This window comes from Eptesicus fuscus, chromosome 11 (genome assembly GCF_027574615.1).
Source record: "Eptesicus fuscus isolate TK198812 chromosome 11, DD_ASM_mEF_20220401, whole genome shotgun sequence".
Taxonomy (NCBI): Eukaryota; Metazoa; Chordata; class Mammalia; order Chiroptera; family Vespertilionidae; genus Eptesicus; species Eptesicus fuscus.
In genome coordinates, this window is record NC_072483.1 from 54,024,334 (window position 1) to 54,047,161 (window position 22,828).

General features: G+C 36.9%; 1 protein-coding gene and 1 pseudogene across 1 annotated transcript in view; one reads left to right on the top strand and one right to left on the bottom strand.

Moving 5' to 3' along the window:
* TTN (titin) overlaps positions 1-22,828 on the bottom strand; it is a 281,117-nt gene that overhangs the window by 207,006 nt on the left and 51,283 nt on the right. The window contains exons 44-46 of the mRNA XM_054723165.1: positions 21,507-21,695; positions 16,053-16,109; positions 701-3,349 (exon numbers count right to left, since the gene is read on the bottom strand). Of these exons, the coding sequence (XP_054579140.1) occupies positions 701-3,349; positions 16,053-16,109; positions 21,507-21,695 (2,895 nt within the window). The remainder of the gene's footprint in view (positions 1-700; positions 3,350-16,052; positions 16,110-21,506; positions 21,696-22,828) is intronic.
* LOC103283428 (cysteine and glycine-rich protein 2-like) lies at positions 4,223-4,674 on the top strand (annotated as a pseudogene).

Below are 22,828 nucleotides of genomic sequence, written 5' to 3' on the forward strand. Positions count from 1 at the left end.
ATGAAGTAAAACAGTTGAAATTGGTGAGACGGATTGCAGCAGTACGACAAGTGACTGGAAAATGAGAAAGATCATTGAAGGCAGAAGAAGACAATAAGCAGCTTTCAACATAGTCAATCATTACTTTGCAGTGAATTGTGAAAAAAAATTATTAAAATGTGATGCTACTGGCTTACATGCATAACAACATGACATATTCTTTAAATATACCATGCTGACTAGAAACACTGAGAACAATGTGAAAAAAACGTGATCTACTACATGAAGTGATAAGTGGAGCAACAGAAAAAAAGAAATAGAAATAAGAAACTTAAATAGACAATTAATCATGGTTATTTTGAATTTGGGGATGAGGCTGGGCATTTTAGAATGGCTAGGCATTCACCAACAGCTTTGTATCACGTTATTAAAGTATTTTCATAAAAAAAGAAACTAAAAAGCATGTGTATTGGTATTATGAAACATATAAAAGCATGTCTTATTTTAAAAATGAATAATGATGTAGATGTAACATCAGCCAATAAGGCAGTGAGGAAAAGGGTATGGGTGAATAACCATGATTATGTCTGTGACTTCAATCTTACTTTAACTCAACTACGTTCTGGCAGTGGCAGATAAGTGAAAATTTGGTGATGAAACCTAAATCATTACAATCCAGTGAATGTTAGAGCTTGATCTACTTAATCCTTAAAAATCCAACCTCTTTCGACTACAGTGAGTTTTGCCGAAGTTGCTGTTTTTCCGTGGTCATTCAAGGCCTCACAGGTATACTCTCCTTGATGCTCTTCTGCATTTACTTTGTTGATTTCTAGCGTATATGTATTTTGATCTTGGAAACACTTGAACTTTTCATCTGAAGACACCAGTTTACTCTCAAAATACCAATTCACCTCTTTGGCATTTGTTATGGATGATGTGAGTTTAACAATGTCACCTTCCTGAGCAATAGTGTCCACCAAGGGTGTATGTATAACAGGACCACCCGCAACTTCCTGAATCTCTACTAGCCCAGCCTTCTCTAAACCACTCTCAGAGGACTTGTCTTGTTCCTCAGATGGTTTTGGTATCTCATCCTGTTTTTCGTCAGAGATAGCAGGGGTGACAACCCCGTCAGTGAGAGTCGCATCCACAACTTTGATCTGACTTTCCACTTTAAAATAACTGACCTCTTCTGTTGGGACAAAATATTTAGATTCAATTTCTGGCTCAGTGATTGCTTCAATCTTCTGTGAATCTGAAAAAGAATCCATTTCTCCCTGCAAGCTTGCTTGGGCTCCTTCCTGAATTCTGGGGTCCTCGGCTGTTAGGACGTTTACTTCCTCACATATAATAGCACACAGAGCATCCTTAAATTCAGTTTCCAAGTTAGCCATTTGAGGATCAATGCCTTCAATCGCGATGGTTACTTCTTCTGTTAGAGACTTCACTGTGGTAATCAGGTAGGTGCACATAATGCGTTTGGGCTCTTGGGTGAAGTTTACGGCCTTGACCTCCACCTTCTCAATGTTTCTCAACCACTCAGAGAAAAGACTCGTTTGCTCACTGGCCACTGCTGCTTGCAAAGCCCTGCGGATCTGCGTTTTCAGGTTTAATCTTTGCTCCTCTGGAATACCAGGAAGCAAACTTTCCTTCGCGAGAATGTCACGGCCCTGCACTTCCTGCACGCCCTTTATTGCCACCGGCTCTTTCTTATACTCCATGGTTTGGCTAGGGGGCATTGTCAAGTGGTCAGCATGCTCTTCCTTGAGCAGTACCTGCTTTTCCTCACATGCTAGTGGGAAACTTAAGGACTTGCTCTCCTCAGTCCTGGCCACGAAATCATGAGCTGTACTTTCTAGCTGACCTGCACTTTCCATCAAAATTACACCTTCTTCTGTGCACGTGTGTTCTGAAGGGACCTGGGGCTCACGGTTTACCTCAGAGACCACAATGTCAGGACCCTCGAAGCTTTCCGTGTGTCCCTCAGCTAAGCTCTGACTCAGGATCAGAGCGCTGTGTGCCTCTTGCTTGTGAGGAGTCCCTATTTGCTCTTTGTCCACACCAGGTACTACCTTTTCTTTTGGTAAAAGTACTTCCTCAGCCACAGAAGTTGGATATGAATGGGCTGGAGGTTCTTCTGTCAAAGACTGTGGATAATTCCCTTCAGGCTCAGCTAATAAAGTTTTCAGAGGCTCAGCTGTTAATGAACTAATTTCTTCTACAGAAATGGCACTTGGGAAAATTTTTTCAGTATCTGATAGAACCACCTGTGATGCAGGCATTAGAATATCTTCTTTGGGGAGGGTTTTCTGGGACTGGACAACCTGCAGGTGTGCACTGGGAGGTGGCTCCTTGATAGGCTGAACATGAAGAGTGCCATCGAGGGGAAGAAGTCCCCTGGTGCTCTCAGGAGTTGGCATATCCTGCTCCAACAAGACTGTGGATTGCAATTGCTCAGCTGCAATTTCCAGCTCAGAGTCGAAGGCTTCAAAGGCAGGGCCCTTTAACGACTTCTGTGGAAAATCTTGGGGAGCCTCTGGGGTGGGCTTGGCTTTGCAGGGCGCATCAGTCATGTCTGTGTCTTCCAGAAGCACCAGCAGCTCTGCAGCACAGGTGGACTCACCCCACACGTTCTCTGCTTTACAGACATAGAGGCCACTATCTTCCTTCTGAGGGTCATTGACAATGAATGTCCCAGAACCATCAGGATTATGAATGATAGTGTAATACACATTGGTGCAGAGCTGCTTGTTTTCTTTGAACCACAAAACAGTGGGTGCAGGCTCTCCAAGCACCATATACTCAAAGATGGCAGGGAGCCCCTGAACACAGTGGATTGGTTTTAACTCCTTAAGGAAGTAAGGAGGACATGGACCTTCAAGCTTTTCCAGAGATTTCTCCACTACTGATTCTAGTTCAGTCTCCTTGTGTCCCTCTCCTTTGGAATTTATTTTCAGATAGGCACTACACATTGTCTGTCCATATTCATTACTGGCAATACATGTATACTCTCCCTCATCTTCAAATTTTGTGAACAGAATGATCAAGCTATAATCATTACCGTCAAAAACAAATTTGTAGTCAGTAGAAGGCGTTAACTTTATTCCATTGAAAAACCACTGAATTTTAGGCTTGGGGGTGCCAGTGACCGTAACTGATAGTTTAGCCACATCCCCTATGCTTATTTCAGCATTTGACAATTCTTTGATAAAAACCGGGACACTGCCTTCCTTTTTGGAATATAATTTAGTTGAATGAACTGGAGGTTCAGATAAAAGTTCAAGTGTTTCATTTCCTTTAGATAGCTGAAGGTCAGAGCTATAGGTTTGGAGTCCTTCTTCCTCAGCAGACAGAAGACAACTAGAAAACTCTGTATGGGGGAAAATGATTATTATTTTACCATCAATTTTATTTAACAACAAAAAAATGAAAGTCAAAGAATTATGTCCCACTTGATGGTCTTCTTCTGCCTCATTCCTGGAATCATTAGATTATCCTGAGATTAACTTATTACAAAGCACATTTCTAAGTGTTTAACCTTAGTTTATTATATCACATTATATGATTATAAAGAGTGTACTAATGCAGCTTTCAGTCACTTCTTTTGGTTTAGAGTTTATAAATGTTAAAGATGTTCTTAAGAATTTTTCTTTGTGCTATTATACCAATACTCAAGTTTGAAACATTGCTGGATATTTGTACTAAAAGAATCCATGGTTATTTCAATCAATTCCTTAAAAGGTCCAGAATTATTATTTATACATAAAATTTTAATATGCAAAAATATCCTCATTATCAAATTGAAGACTGATGATTTCCAAAATAAATCCTCTATATTCCAGTTACTGCTTATAAACTGAAGCCATTGTTAAAAACAAGGGGCTGCAGGGGATGTTTAATCTGAATTTATGAGAGAACTGCTGTTTACAGTTACTAGAAATGCAAGTCATCTTTTGCCCATGTAAACTGCCACAGTACTATAACAAAGCTTTGATAATAAGACCTATGTTAACTCAAGTTAGGCAAGAAAATGGGAGAATCAGAAATGAGAGAAAACCACTCCAAATTAAAATCTTGATTGGGGCTCCTGACTCCCATGCACTCCCTTCACAAATCCTAGTTTCACCATTGGTGTGTGGTCCCACCTCCCACTCAAATAGCCTTTTGGGGAGGACTGAAGAGCATGTGGAAGAGGTGCAGTGTGGTGTGAGGAACTTTCACCACTGTGCTTTCTGTGCTGTGCATGGTTTGCAGGAAATCTTAGATAGCATAATAGTGACAATTCAAGATGAAGAGGCCTACTGCAACACCTCCTATTGCAAGAAGTATGGGCCCAATGGTTATGAGTAAGGCCAGAGGCTCAACATAGAGTGGGCAAGAGACTGGCTTTCAAGGCAGCGAGTGCTCAGCCTCACAGGCTTGCAACAAATCCAACTTCTTATAAATTTATTCAGAAATACGGAGATGCTAAGAAATGTGTCAGATGTGGGAATTCTGTTAATGCTGCTGAAAAGATAATTGGAGTTGGAAACCCTGTCACAAAAACTGTTTCCAATGTGCCAAGTATGGAAGGAAATCAACAACTCTGAATGATAAAGAGGGGACATCTATTGTAAAGGATGCCATGCAAAGAACTTTGGGCCCAGTGGATTTGGCTATGGTCAAGGAGCAGTGGTCCTTGTTCACCCTCAGTAAAGATGTAAACCAAGAACCAAAATCACACACTGAGAATCTCTACATAATCTATGTACAGACAATCTGTCACTAAATACTTCATTACTGAATATTACCCTGTCCTTGGATAGGCTGGCTGACTCCTAGGTAGAGAGCACTGTATCCTTTTGCTTTACTCATATGAATTTTTAAGAACCAATTCTTTTACATTTTAAACAAAACTTCAGCTTGAAAAACAACCTTGATTGTATTTTATTATGCAAGAAATACCTATGCAACAATTATTGAACAGGAAAACAAAACAGTGAATAACAAATACTCTTTAAACAGTATTATGGACAACAGAATGAAAGATGTGTGATTTGATAACAAGGAATTAGGATTTTCATTAAAGCTGTCATGTATGTACAACAGCCCCATAAATAGTAGTTTTATTGCCTTACTCAAAAGCAGTTTTATTATTTTATTAGTTCACTCCAATTACATTACACGAACTAGTCTTATAACTTAATACCTTTCTGTTCTAGTGTATAAGCATTAGAAGGCAGGACTCCAGTGCCAGCTAGCTATAAATGTACTGGTAAAACTTATCTATAACATGTAGAATACATACTTAATTATTTATTATTTCAATTAGTTGCCATAAAATCATTAATTTCATATGCTAATGGTGACCACTTAACTTTACATTTAATCTGCAATATATTACTCATGTCAGCTTTCCCTTTACTTGAACTGACAAAATATCTGTAAAAGGGAATGAATGTGAATATAGTTCATATACCCCTACTCACTAATATCTTGAAATATTCTCCCTTACTTCTAAATATCATGTATCAACCATAAAAAGATAGTAAATCAAATTCAAATGCCCTGAAACATGAAACACGTAGTTTAAATACATGCAGTAGTAGCAGCTAATAATTATGTCTAACTTCAACTATGTAATAAATGAATTCTTTATCCAGAATCAGAGAAATTAATATTCCAGGCTTTTAAGTTATGTGCCATTGAGTCAGAAAATTAAAAATATTTCAACAATTAATAAATAAGCCAAGTGTGACAAAAGCTTACTTTTCTTTATTCATTCACTGTTATTCTGCATATCTTCAAGTTTAATGCATTTGAGACTAACAGAATTCTAATGAGCAAAACAAAGCCCTCCTTGTTATGTGAATAAAAGTATATTTTCAGCACTTCTTGCAAATCCACATTTTTTGGTCTTTCTTTCTTACTTTTTTTTTTTTTTTAAAGAAACAGTCTTTGAATTGTTGCTACCTATGCTCTAATATAACAATTGGGTAAAATGTGCTTGTCAAGTTTATCATGACTTGAATTTCTAATTTATTTAAACCTCCATTAGGTGACTAAAAATAGAATAAATCATTAAGTCCATAAACTATAGAATTAGTTTTATTTCAGGGAGTTAGGATGAATATATTTCATTATACGTATAATGATTATCACAGCTATTGTATGCACACTGGTTAAAACAGAAATGATTGCTCCACAAGAGTGTATCTATCTTGATGAGTTATGGTGACTTAAAACAAGTAGAACAAATGTTTTTTGGGGGCATGGAGGTGAGGGTATGAGCCTTACTGCTCTGTCTACATTCTACACATATTCCCAATTGTTTATTTAATTTGGAAGGGCTTTTAGGGAATTCCCATTGTGGGAATAAAACGTTAATACAATGAAAGAAACATGGTAAACATAATTGGTTATATGAATCCTTTTGAAAATTAAATTTACATTACATTTTAAATTTTTTAGCATTAAAACTAATATGTTTAATATATTCATGGTACATAAAAATTGCTCAATGTAGAGAACAAATATAGTCATTGGGCTATATTTAAGAGTTGAGGGGAGGAAAGATTCATAATTTCATTACTGTATTTTATTGTTTTATTCATCATCCGCTGTACAACTAAAATTTATTCTAAATTATTTTTTTAAAGTTACCACTGGGATGACACAGAGAGTTGAATGATCACCTCTTAGGACTTCTGGTAAAATCCCTCATTTTCAGATTAAAAAAAACTACCTGAATTTCTCTATATTTATTACAACATATATGAGAAGATTTAGGTTCACATTGGTACATGGGTACAATGCTAAGGATTTTGTGAATTTATTATCATTTTAATTTTGAAAAACAAAAACAATGTCAATTTAGAAACATATATAAATCTTGAATTTGAATGCTTATTAATTCTGAGTTAGTTTAAACAATGAAATTCAATGAAAGTGACAGGAAAGCCTATTATCTTATTATATACAAATACAAATTACCATACTGTCTCAATTCTAAAAACGTTCCACCTTCCTTTTCCTAATTTTAAAGATTCTGAAATTTGACTGCAATTTAAAATCTTATGTAAAAATGTAATATGGTAGTTTCTTTTCTCCTAAGGAAAATATTAAATTAATGTTGCATTTTACACTTGATGCCTTCTTGAACTGAGAAAATGAGGTATTTCCAAAAGTAAAAAGATCTGTGTTTGCATATTCTGCAAATGTCCAGATGATATCTATCTGAGCAGCACCATTGGTCCCTTCAAAACCAGCAAGAGTTAAAAGACTTAAGAAGAGGGATATTAATCATTAAAACATTTTTAAAAGAACCAAACATATACTGAGGATGTAATGTCAAACAGATTACAGTCAAACCTTGGTTCTCAAATGTCTCCCATCTCAAACAATTTGGTTCTCAGCCTAGTTGTGTAACAAAACTTCTGTTTTCTACTTGACAACCTTTTCATGCTGATACCTCAGCATGACAAAAAGCATCTCTCAGGTAACAAATGCTTTTGTTGCTGGCAGAAATCTAGCTATTAGCACAATTTTAAAACATAAAGAGGCTATCAAGAGTGCTAATGTTGCTCAGGGTGTGAAAGTGCTCAAAAAAACAACAATCACAGGCAATTGAAGAGATAGAAAAATTGTTGTTGATTTGTATAAAGGGAAAGCAGTTAGCCAGTGATAGCATTTCAGAGGCAATAATATATGAAAAAGTGAAGATGCTGCATACTCACCCCCTGAAAGACTCCGGAGAGGAGTGCTGAAAGTGACTCATTTAAGGCTAAAAAGGGGTGATTGGATAAATTTAAGAAAAGAAGTATTTGTTTATAGGTTAAACATTACCTTAGAAATGAACTGTACGTAAGAAAGGTTAAAACAGGAAGTTATTAGTGGGTCTGGAAGGTATTAATTCAATTTACATTACTTCTAATGGAAAAAAATGATTTTTTTTTTAACAAATCACTTCTTAAACACCCGTCTGGAATGAATTAAGTTTGAGAACCAAGATTCCTCTGTATATAGTTAGTTACCAACTGAGCAAAGCTGGTTTCTATTTTTTGTTTTATCTCTTCTAAGGCTGAGTAAATAATCATTAATTTGGCTGCAAAAGGGTTATAATTTCAAAAATTACTTATATTCAGAGCAGAGAGGAGATTCTCTCTTACTAATCTGTGTGGTCATCCGACATGGTCTTCCCTTTTACATTTTACGTTACCTATATAGTTTATCTCTAAGAGAGAATACATTCTGCTGAAATACTCTGAGAAGGAGAAATGAAAGTAGAAATACAAGTAGGTAGCCATAGAGATATTTAATTGTGCTTGATTTTTCACAGTATAATTGACACAAGTGATGATTCCACAGTTCAGATATTTAGATAACAGAGTATTTACATGTATTACACACATGAGACGTCCACGTGGAGAAACTGTGTTCCCAGGGGTCTTCAATGTAATGCATTCAAATAGAGTTGACACATTTGGAAATTTATTAGATCTATATAATTTGGAAGATATGAAAGCACTCAAATCAAGTGTAATAATTACTAAGGCACTAAAACATTGTACAAGAAATTTTACATTAGGGTGAGTGCTGCACAGGTCTCGGCCATTCCTCTATTGTTGATAGCTACACACCTGTACTCACCTGCGTCATCTTTTACTAAGCCTGTTATGAATAAGTTGTGGAACCCTATGCCTCTTTCCTCAGCACTGAACCTTGCTCCTTGCAACAATTTCCCATCTTTGTACCAGTAAGCTGTGGGTCTTGGAGAGCCACGAACTAAACACTGGAAATAAGCTGCTGTGCCTACCAGGGCGCAGCAGTCAGAAATACCTCTAATGAACCTGGGGGGCCCTTCCACCACCTGAAATTCAAAGAAGCTGTCTGCATATTTGCTCTTTAAGACTAACTCTTCCTTCAAACTGCTTAAAGTCACTCGACTTTTCTTTGTGACCATCGCAAATACTTCGGAATCTCCCATGCTGAGAAATCCCCGACAGATAGCCTCTCCCACACAGTTCACAGCTCTGCACCTGTATGTCGCACTATCAGAAAGACAGACGTTTCGAATTTTAAGGGTGTGACTCCCATTCTCCTCACTAATCACATATTTAACATTATCTGGCTCAATACACATATATTCCTTATACCATTTAACTTCGGGACTAGGGACGCCTATGACTGAACATTTGAACACAGCATCGGAACTTTCTGGAACTTTAAAATCACAAATAGGCATTATAAAACGAGGAGGCATCTCAAATACTTCTAAGTCGATTTTTAAATCTTTGTCTTCTTCCCCTCTTGAAGCCATATTTGGATCTGCTAAATTCAATGGAAGAACATCTAGGCTCACGATCATGCTTTTATGATCAGGAGTAAATTCAGGAACTGTGACTATTTTCACTTGCTTCTCAAATTCTTTGACATCTTTTTCACTTAACTCAACTTCCAAGACAATCTCTTGAGGAGAAGGTGTTCTTGATGATGAATTATTTTCCAAATCAAACTCCATGACATGCTGATGTGTTACTGGAGGTGGGAGTGCCACTGCTCTTCCTTGTTGGGGTACTATGTCTACATCTGCAAAGCTCTTTGCTTCCCCTATGATGTTTACAGCATGGCACATGTACTCTCCGCCGTCTCCTTTCTGAATGTTAGAAATTACCAAAGAACATACATTACCCACCCTTTCTATCTTGATTCTTTCATCTGGTTCTAGCAAAGATTTATTTTTATACCATTTCACACCGGGAACTGGAATGCCCTCAACTTCAACAATGAAGCCTAATGTTGTATTTTCATATATCTTCCTTTTGGTCAGAGGTTCAATGAAAGATGGAGGCATTTCATTGTCTTTGGGTTCGATGGCTTCATTGGGTGTACCAAATGAATCCGAGCGCCATACTTCATAGGCTGAGCTTCTCTCTCCTGTAGGTGTATGGAAATGTTCATTTGGCGTACTGTCCTCCCTTTCTATTTTTGATGGGTACCTTTGAAAGTTTTCAGTGGGGTTTGGTCCTCCAGTAGGAATATAATATCTTTCAACTGTTTCTCCTTCTAAAGGTGTAGAATATCGTTCTAAAGTCTCCCCTGGGGGTGTGGAATATCTCTCTAGAGTCTCCCCTGGGGGTGTGGAATATCTCTCTAGAGACTCCCCTGGGGGTGTGGAATATCTCTCTAGAGTTTCCCCTGGGGGTGTGGAATATCTCTCTAGAGACTCCCCTGGGGGTGTGGAATATCTCTCTAAAGTCTCCCCTGCAGGCGTGGAATATCTTTCTGTTATCTCCCCTTCCAAAGGTGTTGAGTACCTTTCAGCAACTTCCTCTAAAGGTGTGGTTCTTTGAACAGTCTTACCTCCTGAGTCTGTTGAGGATTGCTTAGTTGTATCTAATGGAGCAAAATATAAATCAGGAGACTTTGGAGTTTCAAAATGTTCAACAGAGGATGGTGGAGTATAAAACTGATCTAACTCAGAGATTTCTTCACTGCTTATACTTCCCACATCAATGGAAATATCAGATTCAGGAGAAAATGGACGACCTAATGATTCCTGTTGTTGGTTATAATATTCATACACAGTGTTGAAAGTTACTTCTTCAACCTCCATGGACGTGGTTGATTCACTCTGGACAAGTTTGGCCGTGTCTTTGGTGTCTCTAGTTTCAGGAACTTCATGTTTTCCAGCAGCAAGTAAGTATTGTGTTAGGGAGGACTCAGAGTCCTTTACTTCCATTGTATGTGCCTCATCCAATTTAGGAAAACAAGTTTCAATCTTTTCCTCTTCAGTAGTGAGGAAAGTTTCATTTTTCCCTTGAACTTCGTAAACTTTTTCTTCTTCAGAGACATCATTTCTTTCACTTCTTTGTTCATTTGGATTCCGTTGTTCCTCAGTCATCAAGAATGAAAAGCACTGGCTTAGGGAGGGTTTTCTGTGGAGTGTGTCTGCTTCCTGAACATCACCTCTGTGGTCTCCAGTGGCATATTCCTGTATCCCTTCATCCTGCTTTTGAAATGATGCCAACTCTTGTTCCAAAGTGTGCTCTTCCTTCATTTCACAGACCTCTAAAAGCTTTTCCTCACTTGCTGCTTTTTTCAAAAGTGAAATGAAACTTTGATCTCCATTTTCTAAAGAACGTCTTTTCTCAGAAATAGCAGTTTCTCCTACATCTGCAGATGAGGTTTGAAGTAGGCCACCTGCCTGCCTATGGATTTCATCAGAAAAGATTTTAAGAGAAGTATCCGTGTCTAAAATTTCTACCTTTTGTTCCTGTATCTGTTGGACTTCTTTCCCCAAATAATAGGTCTTTTCATCAATACAACTTTCCTTCATCCAGTCCTGACTGGAAGAAATGTCTTGATTTGTAAGTATGTCATTTTGCATTCTTTTAGACATATCCTGTGTATCAAATAGTAATATTTCAGGGCCAGGAATTTCTTCTTTATAAGGTGTTTCCCATTGTGGCCTAGATTCCTGGAAATCTTTAGCTGCATCTCCTATATGAGAATACATTTGTTTTAGATCAAATACAATGTTCTCAGCATCAGTTGTTTCAGAAGCAGGATGTTGGATTTTAAAATAAGCTTCTTCTGGTTGATCACTATCTAATTCTTGGGGTTTTAAATCTGGATTTTCTATTTGAGAGTGAAACTGCTTTAGGTCAAATGTAATAGGAGTTTCATATTCAGCCCTTTTAGAAACTGCAGACCACTCTATAAGACCTATTTCTTTCTGTTGCTCCCTCTCTTGTACTTTAAATTCCCCATGAGTTTGAGAAGAAAGCAGCTTTAAATTCATTATAATGTTAGATGAATCTGGTTCCGTGTTTGGAGACATTTTATCTGTCTGATGCATATTTGCCTTTAGGTCACTTGATTTTGATTCTCTTTGATTTAATGGGAAGTCAATGTCATCAGGCTTCTTTTGAGGAGGATTAACAAATGATTTCTTGGTAGCTCTTTTCTCTAGAACTCCTTTTTCTGCATGTTGTAATTTTTCAAATGCAATGATTCTATGCTTCACTTTTCTTCTTGGGTAGTATCTCTCTTCACCAAGGGGTTCTTCATATGCAATGGTAGATGAGTCTTTTGTATCATAACTATCAGAAGTTTTCCTTGAGTGGATATTTGAGAAATGGTCACTTTGGGCATATTCTTGCACATGTACCCTTTCTGGTTCACCAAGTTTTCCAAAATCATGTCTAACCTCTCTCCTAATTTTAACTTCACTGAAATCATCAACAAATGGGTAAACAGTACCCTCTGCTTGGTGCAGCTTTGATTTTTCACTTACACGCCCTTCTTTCCATTCATCCTGACATTGTATGAGTTCCGCTCTAATAGGTCTGTTGGTTTTTATGCACCTAGAAGCAACTTGCATAAATCTGGGGAGTTTTTCTCTAGAAGATGTGCAATGAGCATGGCCTTTCTGGGCTATTTGCTCAGCTGTCTCAAGGTTTTGAAAAACCTCCCTTATAGAATATTCTTTTACATTAGGTTGGGAAGTAAAAGGACCAGCTGGATAATCATACAAATGTGCCCTTACAGATTCTCCCTGAATTTGTTGACCTTTCGATTTTTTTTCATAAATTCCACCAATATTTTCTAATTGGCTATCTTCCCAGTGAATGACAGGTTCCACTGTCAGATCTGAAACACTCTCAACTGTTCCTGAACTGTTTTCAGCAACACATTTATATTTTCCAGAATCTTGAACATCAATATCATGAATATATAACCTGTAGCTATAATCAAACTCTTCAAATTGAAACTTTTGATCCTGCTTTAAAAGGACTCCATTTTGAAACCATGCTACCACTGGCTTAGGCTCACCAGATAATAAACATTCAAGAACTATGAAGTCCCCTTCTCTACAGCTGGCATACCTTGGCATTTCTTGTAACATTTTTGGTGGCTCATTAGTAATATCGGATGAAAATATAAATTTGTGTTTTGGTGACCGAGTAGCCTCATCTCGAGGTGCTGCTTTAGGTTCCAGCTCTTCAAATTGAAACAATTCTCTTGACTCTTTATCCTGTTCTGGGGTAGGAGTTGCTGCTGTTATCTGAATTTCTACAGGAAAGGAAAGCAACTCTGTGTCTGCAGAGGAAGGACCTGGTGGGGTAGTTTGTAACATATGGAGATTTGTTTGGCCTTCTAGTCTCAAAGATGGATGAACATCTTCTGCTTGGTCAAACACCAATGCCAGCTCTTCTTCCTCATCAGTGTAGTCATGCAATATTGGGATTTTATGTGCTTTGATACCGTGCCTTTGTTTTGCTTTCACTGTTAGTATACCTGTTGTCTTTACTGTTCCATATTGGTTGAACAGCACACAGGTAATAGAACCTTCATTTTGAGGAAGAACAGAAGTAAAAGTTAATGTTGAATAGTTTTCCAAGGTATGAATGATAAAGCCTTGATTACGTGGGATTGGTATATCATTGTTATACCATGTCACTATGGGTTGAGGATATCCTTGAAAATGACACATGAATTTACAACTGTCACCCTCATAAACCTCTTGAGATTCAATTTCTTGAAGAAATGAAGGTGGGCAACGTTGCAGATGTTTTTGGAAAGAATTTTCAAAAAATCCTGTGGTTTTTTCTTCCTGTTCAATTTTGAATTCTTCAACTCTTGTGAAAGTGGAGTGTTGTAATTCTCTCAAATCATCCTTTTTTATTCTTTTACTATCTATTGCTTCATTTTCTTTAATATTTGTAAGTATACCAAAATCACTCGTATGTGGTATAACAGCTTGAGACACCTTTTCAGAAGTCTCATCTATTTCCTTATTTTTACACACATTAGTGAAATATTGAGATGACTCTCCAATTTCAGTTTTGGTCATAATTTTTTCAACTTGTCTTTTTGCTTGGGTATTCTCATTTACTTGACTTCCACCATGTAAATGGTCTTTTGGTCGACTCTCTTTTAGAAATGCCTCTTGGCTCATTCTTATTTCAGTCTGGAGAATTTCTTCATCAACAGTAGTTGGAAAACTTGTGAGAGATTCTCCAGATTCTATATTTTGATCCATTTGAATAGAATATTCAGTTGAATATTCAACCGTATCCCTATTTTCAGCTAGATCAGATACTGACTTGCTTTCCATTTCCTCTCTAAAGAACATAGTATCTTTATTACTAGCTTCCCTTCTCAAAGTTCTTGAGCTTAGTTCAGATGACATATCTAAAAGAGATAACTTCTTTTTCTCCAGTAACGTTTTTCTAGCCTCCCGTAAACGTTGCAACTTCCCTTTAGTCTCCTCATCCAGGAAATTTTCACCTACGTTAAGCCATCCTCTGACATCAGATTTACCTTCTAGATATTCTTCATCATACATAAAATCTGTTTTCTTGCTAGGACTCACTGTCTCAAAGTGTATAGTTCGCATCATTCCCTTTTGTTCCACATCTTGTTTTTTGTTAAAGGGAGAGCCAGTAAACCTCAGGTCAACCTTCATCCTGCCCTCTTTCCTTTCAACTAATGTCTCTATATTTTCATGTGTCTGTTCTGCCCTTTTCAGAAATTCTAAATATTTCTCATCTTGCCCTTTTTGAATAACAAGCAGCGATGCAGTTGATTCAGCATACCCTTCACTGTTAATTGCTAACAATCTATAAGTTCCAGAATCTCTGTCTTGGACCCTTTTAATCTCTAAGCTGGAAGAGTGATCATGTAAATCACTCTCAGTTTTTATAACCCGCCGGAGACCTGTTGGGATTGGCCGATTGTTATAGAACCAAGTCATTTCCGGAGTTGGACAGCCAATTAATCTACACGTAAAAACAGCAGGTTCACCCTCTAAAACATACTTAAACGTAAGTTTTTGGGTAAAAGAAGGCTTGAAATATTCAGGCCAGGAGCTTGTAGATAATATTCTACTTGCATATCTTTTAGCAGCCATAGAGCTGTGGTCTACATCTTCAGAATCTGAAAAGGCATCACGTGTATCTCTTTCTGAATGTTCAGATTCTTCCTCGGAGAATAATTCTGAAAAGAAATTAAATTATAAAGCATTTTACTATTTTCCATAGTATTTCAAAAAGTTGAAAATAAATGAAATTGCAAAATAGAAATGAAATAAAATGCATGCTACAGATTCTCACAAATCCATAGAAAAATTCACTCACCATATTTGTTCGAATAAACGCAACACCATGCTCTGTTTAAAAGATTCTGACACGAAAATCGTTCGTTGTCTGGTCTTTTCTTCAAACTGCTGAAATTTCTTCTTGAACAAGCAAAAATGCATTTGAAAATAACATGTTCCTGTGCATATTTGTTTTGAGAGCAGGAAAACTCTGTTCCTTTGATGGCTAAGAGGAAAATCTTACCTGACTTGCAGAGAGTGGAATAAACGCCCTTTCTGATCCTTTTGATTGCAGATTAAATTATTATATTTTTGATAATTAACTATTTTAAATATATATTTATATATACAAGAACCAAAACCATAAATAGCTAAAATAAAATAAGAAGGCGTTTATTCGAACTAATACAGCCATATAGTCACAACGTTATACAAAGAAAAGCAGGCAATAAGGATCACATAAGGCAGCTATCTGCAAGCCAGTGTAAGAGACATATCAATGTTAAAATGATGTATGAGCATGAAGTGTAAACCAGATGGGAATGTAACATTTTCACACACCCTAAATCAAGTAGCATTTCAATCATCATTCATTCATGACATTGCATTCTGAGAATGACAGCTAGGTTATTGTCTACTGTTCAATTTAATTCACTGTGATTTTGAAAACGAACTTCTATTTCATGATTTCATGCATTAAGATTCCAACTTTTTCTAATACACACTTCCGAAAATGGCTGCAAACATAAAAATGATGTAGCTGGTAAATTTTAAATTTGAGAATTTAAATTACTGTAAAACAAAATACTATGAAATGCATGTAACCATCAGCATACTAAACCAGGCATGCGACATAGTAATATATACTCTAAGAGATATATTTATACATCTATGTCATTTTTCTCAATGATAGTAAATGAAAGAAGGCAGTTAAGTATTCTATTAATCCTTCAGAATTTCTACTTAAATCTCATATTCAATGTAATAATACCTTTCATCTCCACCTCAATCTGCTGTTCAATCCTCTCGTGTAAAATTGATTCATAGGCTAAAATGGAAAAAAAAATTAATGATTAATTTCATATACTGTCTGCCTCAATATATGATTCATACAATTATAATTTTATCTTTATTATAATAGAAAACTACATCCACCAAATGCATCAAACAATTCATGTCAAACAAATCAATGAACTGATAAAGTACATGACAATGTTGGCAGAAAAATTTAAAAGCATTTTTATTTTTGGTTTTCTATGAAATTTCCACATTTAGTTCTATAATTCTCCATGCCTTTACATGCATTCAGAAAAGCAATCCACAAGCTAAAGGAAAATTCTTTTTAAGAAATGTCTTATTGACGGAACACTTGCTAAGAGATGAAGTCACATTTAAGGGGACATGCATTTTTTAACATGCCACATTTAGTTGATGGCTAGTCTCAGTTTTTCCTGCAGAATTAAGCATTTTCAGCTAGTAAATAAATACTCCTTTGGTTTAAACCACCTTTAAAATGTCAAACTACCTGAAGTTCAATTACATATTAAGAAGCAAAACAAAGAGTCAACCACTCTAAATAGCTTTTATTACATAAGGAAAAGGAATAGTCTTTAGACACAATCATCTCTGGGGTGGCTTCTTCAGAGAGGCAGGTGCCCTGGTACCACTCTCATCTCTCAGTTCGTGTGGCATTGTGCCAGTGGGCTTCTGAGTTCCTTGTGGTCTTTGGCATGAAGTGAATGACAAACTTGATGTTTTCTTTGACGATTCTCTCTTTACTTCACGGGTTGTTTTAATTTGTGACTCTTTGAGTGTTTTAAAACTTTTAGTGTTTGAACCAAGGGTGATTTTTGTAACTGCTCTGGTTTGCGATGTCTTTGCTAGGTAAGAATAAAGTTAGGAAAAGGAATCGATTAGCTGTGTTTGTACGAGTAAAACACATGCTGAATTTAGAGAAGATGGAATGTCATTAGGATGAGAAGGAAAGCGGCACATTAGTCCCAAAACTAATATATGAAATAGCTATGCTTACTATGCACATAAGAACTCAACACAAACTGACTTATGGGGTTTTTCATTCTTACTTGGTCTTTGTGGATAACTGTGTAGCCTATGTAAAGTTATTAGGCCAGAAAAAAGAGGGGTATATAAAAACTGCCTTCTTTTAGATAATTGGACAACTGTGCCTGATCCTTCACCCTTCAAACACTTAAAAATGTTTTAACTTTTTAAAGTACAAGTAAGGCCGTCTGGACTTTCCAAGAAAAAAAAAAAGTGTTCATTTTCCAAGAACACTTTAATAATATTTAATTGGAACTGGAATTCCTGGGGCAGAAATGTCTAAGCAAATCCCCTCTGGGAACTTGACTTTCAAGTACTATACTATGACACTAGGTTCTTTCGGAAACAAGTTGAAAGACCTACATTTCTCCCACCTCCACAGCACAGCCGATTCCCAATTATATTGCTGCTGAAACTGTCATAGTTGTCACCTACAAGATGTGTAGATAACAACTCCAGATAAATAGTAACTGTGATTACTGTGCTTGCCAGCAGCTGCGGTCAAGTCTCCGGATGGTGGATTTTTCCACCTCATTTGCATAACTAAATCTCAGTCCTGGACTTTGAAAATATAACCAGAAATAGCCATAGAATAAAATGCCAGCTTAAAAAAGAAAAAAAAGGCCTTTCTTTGTTTGTGTGAGTGAATATTGTAGATGCATTAAGTGAACTAATGAGCCAATTTCAAAATTCAGGGTAGAGAGGGCTGTGCACATAGCACTGTATTTTTGGCCCTACTAATGTCTAACAACTAAGAAATAGTATGGTCAGATCTGGAAGAACCTGAGGTCACAGCTCTCAATAGACCCCTGGAGATGCCCAAACTTCTCCCAGCTTCCTTCCATGGATTCAGTGAAGCTCCTTTGTTGGCAAATAGACAGCACAGGCTTCTAGCACCTGAAGAATTTTGTCTTATATCATTAGTATCTAAAAGGAAAGTCCATAAAAGGAAAGTCCACAGATAAGAGGAAGAAGCTATCCTTTGCCCAAATTTATTCAGGCCTTTCCAGACACAGGGGAGAATCAAGCATAATAATAACATAAATAACGATTTTCCCATGAGATAATTCTACAATTCCCAGAAGATCTGAGGCTATAAAAGCAGCATGATTTATTGAGAAATATCTAGAGATGACTAATTTGATCCAGACCTATTATTGTAAGTGCCCATTTTTACATTTTCATGGCCTCCGTGTAATAGCTAGAATCTCCAGATCTGAACACAAAGGGCAAATGAGAAATTTTGAGCCTCCTATTACTAAAACAATTAAATTTAAGTGTAGCATAGTATCAGCCACAAAAACAAATACTCAATAAATACTGGAACCATAATATCTTAACCTTCTTTGGTACACTCTCTAGGTGGCACATTTGGTCAAGATTAGAAAAGGCAGCCCATGTGAAATGAACCTTAACTTCCTGAACCTGGATCTGCTAGTTATACTTCCTAAATCTAGACTGGAAAGTTAAATGTTCTTAACAAGTTTGCCCAATGACTTGGCCAACTTTCATAAGCCATTGATGAATACAGTACTAATTTTGAGATACTCTAATTAATATATTCATTGATTCAATTTGCATGGCAAAAAAGCTGCATAAAGCGATGAGGATGAAATGAATGAAGCAAGTCATAGCTAGAAATCAAATAACCACCTTCTATGCTTAGTACTGCTGAAGATGTCTTCTCTCCATACCCACTGTGTACAATGCAGCTGTACAATCCTTGGTCTACCAGCTGAACATTACATATGGTAAGAAAATAAGTATTTCCATTTTGTGACTGCTTCACTCTCTCAGATTCCTCTAGCTTTACACCTTCATGAGTCCAGGTTACATCAACAGAAGATTCATCCTCTAAAACACAGAGGAACTGAGCAGTGTCGCCGCACTTTACAGAGAGGTCTTGAAGATGCAGAAGAATCTTTGGCGCCTCATCCATCATCTCTTCAGAGTATTTATCAGATAGCGCAGTGCTTTCTGCAATTTGTGACAGGGATGCGGGATGGTGCAACCCTACATCTTGCACAAATGCAGCTGTGTGGGTGGAACTTTGAGATATACTTTCAAAAACCTGCACTTCACATTCATATGATGATCCTTGAAATGACTTAACTTCGCTTTGGGATATTTTGCTCTCCTGCTTTGTGAAAGAGGAATCTGCCACTGCCTGGGACTTGGTGGCCTCTCTTACATCTTTCCCAGAACTTTGCCTAGCTAGGGCTTGCACTGTATAATCAAGTGACAAGAAAAAAGGAAAAGAATATTAAGATCTAAGCTTTGTCACTTGGCAAGGTTAGTAACACAAAATGGCATGGAGATGAAGATGAAAGACATCATTGTCGCTTGGAAGCAACATGCCAGATGCAGTATGCCCTAAGAATTTTCTCACAAAGGAAAATTCATTCCCAGCAATCCAATGATGAATGGATGGTGAAGGCTCATGCAGATGCCATACAGTATCTGGCTTCTTTCTTTTGTTGTCACTGCAGTTATCCAGAATCAATCTCTCTCTCTCTCTCTCTCTCTCTCTCTCTCTCTCTCTCTCTCTCTCTCTCTCAGAACATTTGTCCTCTCTCCACAATATGCTTTGTAAAAAATATACAATAAATAGATCATTAATGATGCAATGATGAGATGCTGTTAAATGTTAAGCAGCACAGATGCCTAACAAAATGATTACTAATGTAATGCACGGAACACATAATTACTAATGTCAGACTTAAGATACATAGGTTAGCCCATAACTGAGACCTGGGTGGTGGGGCTGGTTGGGTGTTACTTTATTAGTAAATTAGGTACTGCCATAATATGCACTGAGACAAACAGCTGAGACTCTCATTAGTAACAGTGGGAGTAGGAGGTAGGCAGCAAATCAAAGTCTTCGAAGCAAGTCGGGCTTTACCTTTCGGAGTCACTGTGAGTGTAGCTGCACAAGTGGCTTCCCCAGCGCTATTGGCTGCTTTGCAAGAGTACTGCCCAGCATGCTCTGAGAAAGCGTCAACTATAAGCATTAAAGCCATGCCTGTGGATTCCTCAAAATGGAAAACTACATCTTTTGTTGGTAGAATGGGCTGCTGGTTATGAAACCACTGGATTTCTGGTTTGGGAATGCCAGAAACCCTTGCATGAAATCTGACTGTCTCCCCGCTGTGCACCCTGAGGCTTGATAGAGGCTGGATGAAGATGGGCTTTTGGCCAAGGGACTCCTTCTTAAATGAAAATGATGAAGAGACATGCCATTGGGAGTTTGATGTAACTTCTTCAAGTTTGCTAAATCCTGAAAAGAAGCATGCCAACCTTTAATGTTGTGCCCTGCATTGAAACCGGAACTCATGTGGAATTGTCAGCAGATCAGTGGCAAATTTCAACAGTGGACTGGAATCCAGTCCAGTCCTGACGCCTGGTCACTGTATGCCACTGTGGATTCAGTCATACAAGGTCACTTGCATTTTCCAGACAAACAAGCTGAGGCATCAACAGTCTAAAGAACTTCACCATATTGTTCAAGAAGGCAGTAGTGGAGTACACAATTTGGTAAACGTATTCTTGTTTTCTGGTTTTATATTTTTCTCTCTGGTTGTAAAACCAGCTTTTCTACTTTGCATACCACTTTAAGTTGATTACTAAGAGAAAATCTGGTTATTATAATAAGTGTTTACAATTGAAGAAAAAAATCAAAAGTTGCCCTTAAATCCTTATATATTTGTATATACTCAATACTATGTAGAATAAATTAGCTCAGGAAAAAGACTGTAAAAAAAAATTGTTATCTTCTGTTGCATCAAAATACCTCCCCACTGCTCCTCTCCTATCATCAAAGAAGTGTGTCTGATTGTAATTTAAGAGACTCAAGTAACAGAAATGTTTAACCTTCCTAGGACTGTGCCCCTCAACTCTCAGGCATTCTTTGAATGATGGTGAGTACAGCTGACTGGTGTACAGACCTGAAATTGTCCACTGTCACTTCTGTGAAATCAGGATTATGTGAATACAATAAGGGGATGGTTACACTCTTAGATTTTAAAAAATAAATTTAAATTTTTATCCTAGCCAAATGAGAAAACAAATACACCTATTTTTATCAAGTACATTTATCCCCATTCTGATACATGCTTATTAGGAAGCATGAAAGCTGATGATGAGAGCAACACATCACAAAACATCATGGAGACAAAGCAGGCAAAATAACAAAGGGATGGTATGTGGCTCAGAATGAGAAGGAGTAAATGAAAAGTGAGAATATCACATATGACATGAACACAATTAGTTGCATTAAAAGAGAATGATAGGACCAACCATGATTTACATGAAATCTTTAGTAATTGTTACTGACATGAGATTAGATCTATATTGAAATGTGATTCTTAAAGTTGTTTTACTCTACCTTCCAGTCTCAAGTTGGCTGTGCTTGATACTTGACCTACGGCATTATTAGCAACAAAAGTATAAACCCCTTCATCTTCTGGATAAGCTTCAGCAATTTCCAGTTGGTAAGTGTCTTCAAATTGAGTCATTCTGAAGAACCTAGATGGCTTAATTTTCTTGTCCTTGCTGTACCAAGACACTGTTAGATCTGTAGTACAGAAGAAAATGTATATTTAAATCACAAAAACAGGTGGATATTTTAAATTTACCTGCAAACACAATATCGATTATACTGGTGACTACATTTCACATTTATCTTCATAACATTATACTTTTCTTTTAGGCATACCAAATCTGCCCTTACATGATTTCTTTTCATCTTTATCAAGGAAACACGATTGTAGAAAAATTCAGCTTCTAGACTGGTTGACATATTTGAAAATTTACAATTTTAGTTATATTATTTTAATAACCATTTGCATGTCATGCTGTGGAAGCAGGGAAAGATGTTGACATGCTTAGTGACCTTGAAAACAAGAGAGCTCTGAGAAACAGTCATCATAAAGAACTTGATCTGGACTGTGGCTGCCTACTGGGACAGGAAGTGAAGAAAATGCGCACTTCTGGTGTGCAGAAAAATCAATCAAAAAGAGCTAAAAAGATCAACATCTCACAAAGTCTAAAATATGCTGAATAAAAACACACACCTGCATTTTTTTTAATTACCAAAGAACAAGCATCAAAAGTTCTCAGTACCACAGAAAATATTTTTTAAATTGAAAATAATTGTTAAGTTGAAAGAGTCAGGGAATTTGGTCGTCCTAGCTATATTTGGCTTTTGCCAAGGTAGTAGCAATAATGACTACTAGTAAAACTAGCTATTTTTACACAAGGAATTGAACTATCTTAAAATGATAGAAAATAAAAACACGAAAGCAGAGATAAAGTAACATTATTATGTTGTTAAGGTGACAGTCACTTTAAAAAATATTATACTGACATTAAAACAATAACCCTATAAATCAAGAGTGGATTTAAATGTAGTTACTTCTTTTAGAAGCCAAAATCAAAGCCATCTTGTTTTTGGAGTATGGTCACTATATAACTTCCTTATCTTAATAACAACCATATGGATCTTCTAATAGCCCGACCATCTCGCATTTGTTTGTGTTTAGTGCAAATATTGGTTTACGAAGGTTCCCCTTCTTCCCATGATGGTATTGAGTTGCTTATAAACTACAGGATCTCCTTTTAAATAAACAAATCTTTTCACTTCCTTAGATGACAAGAAAAGGTAGAAAATGGAATCCTGACACTATAATTTACATCTGTGTGATCTTA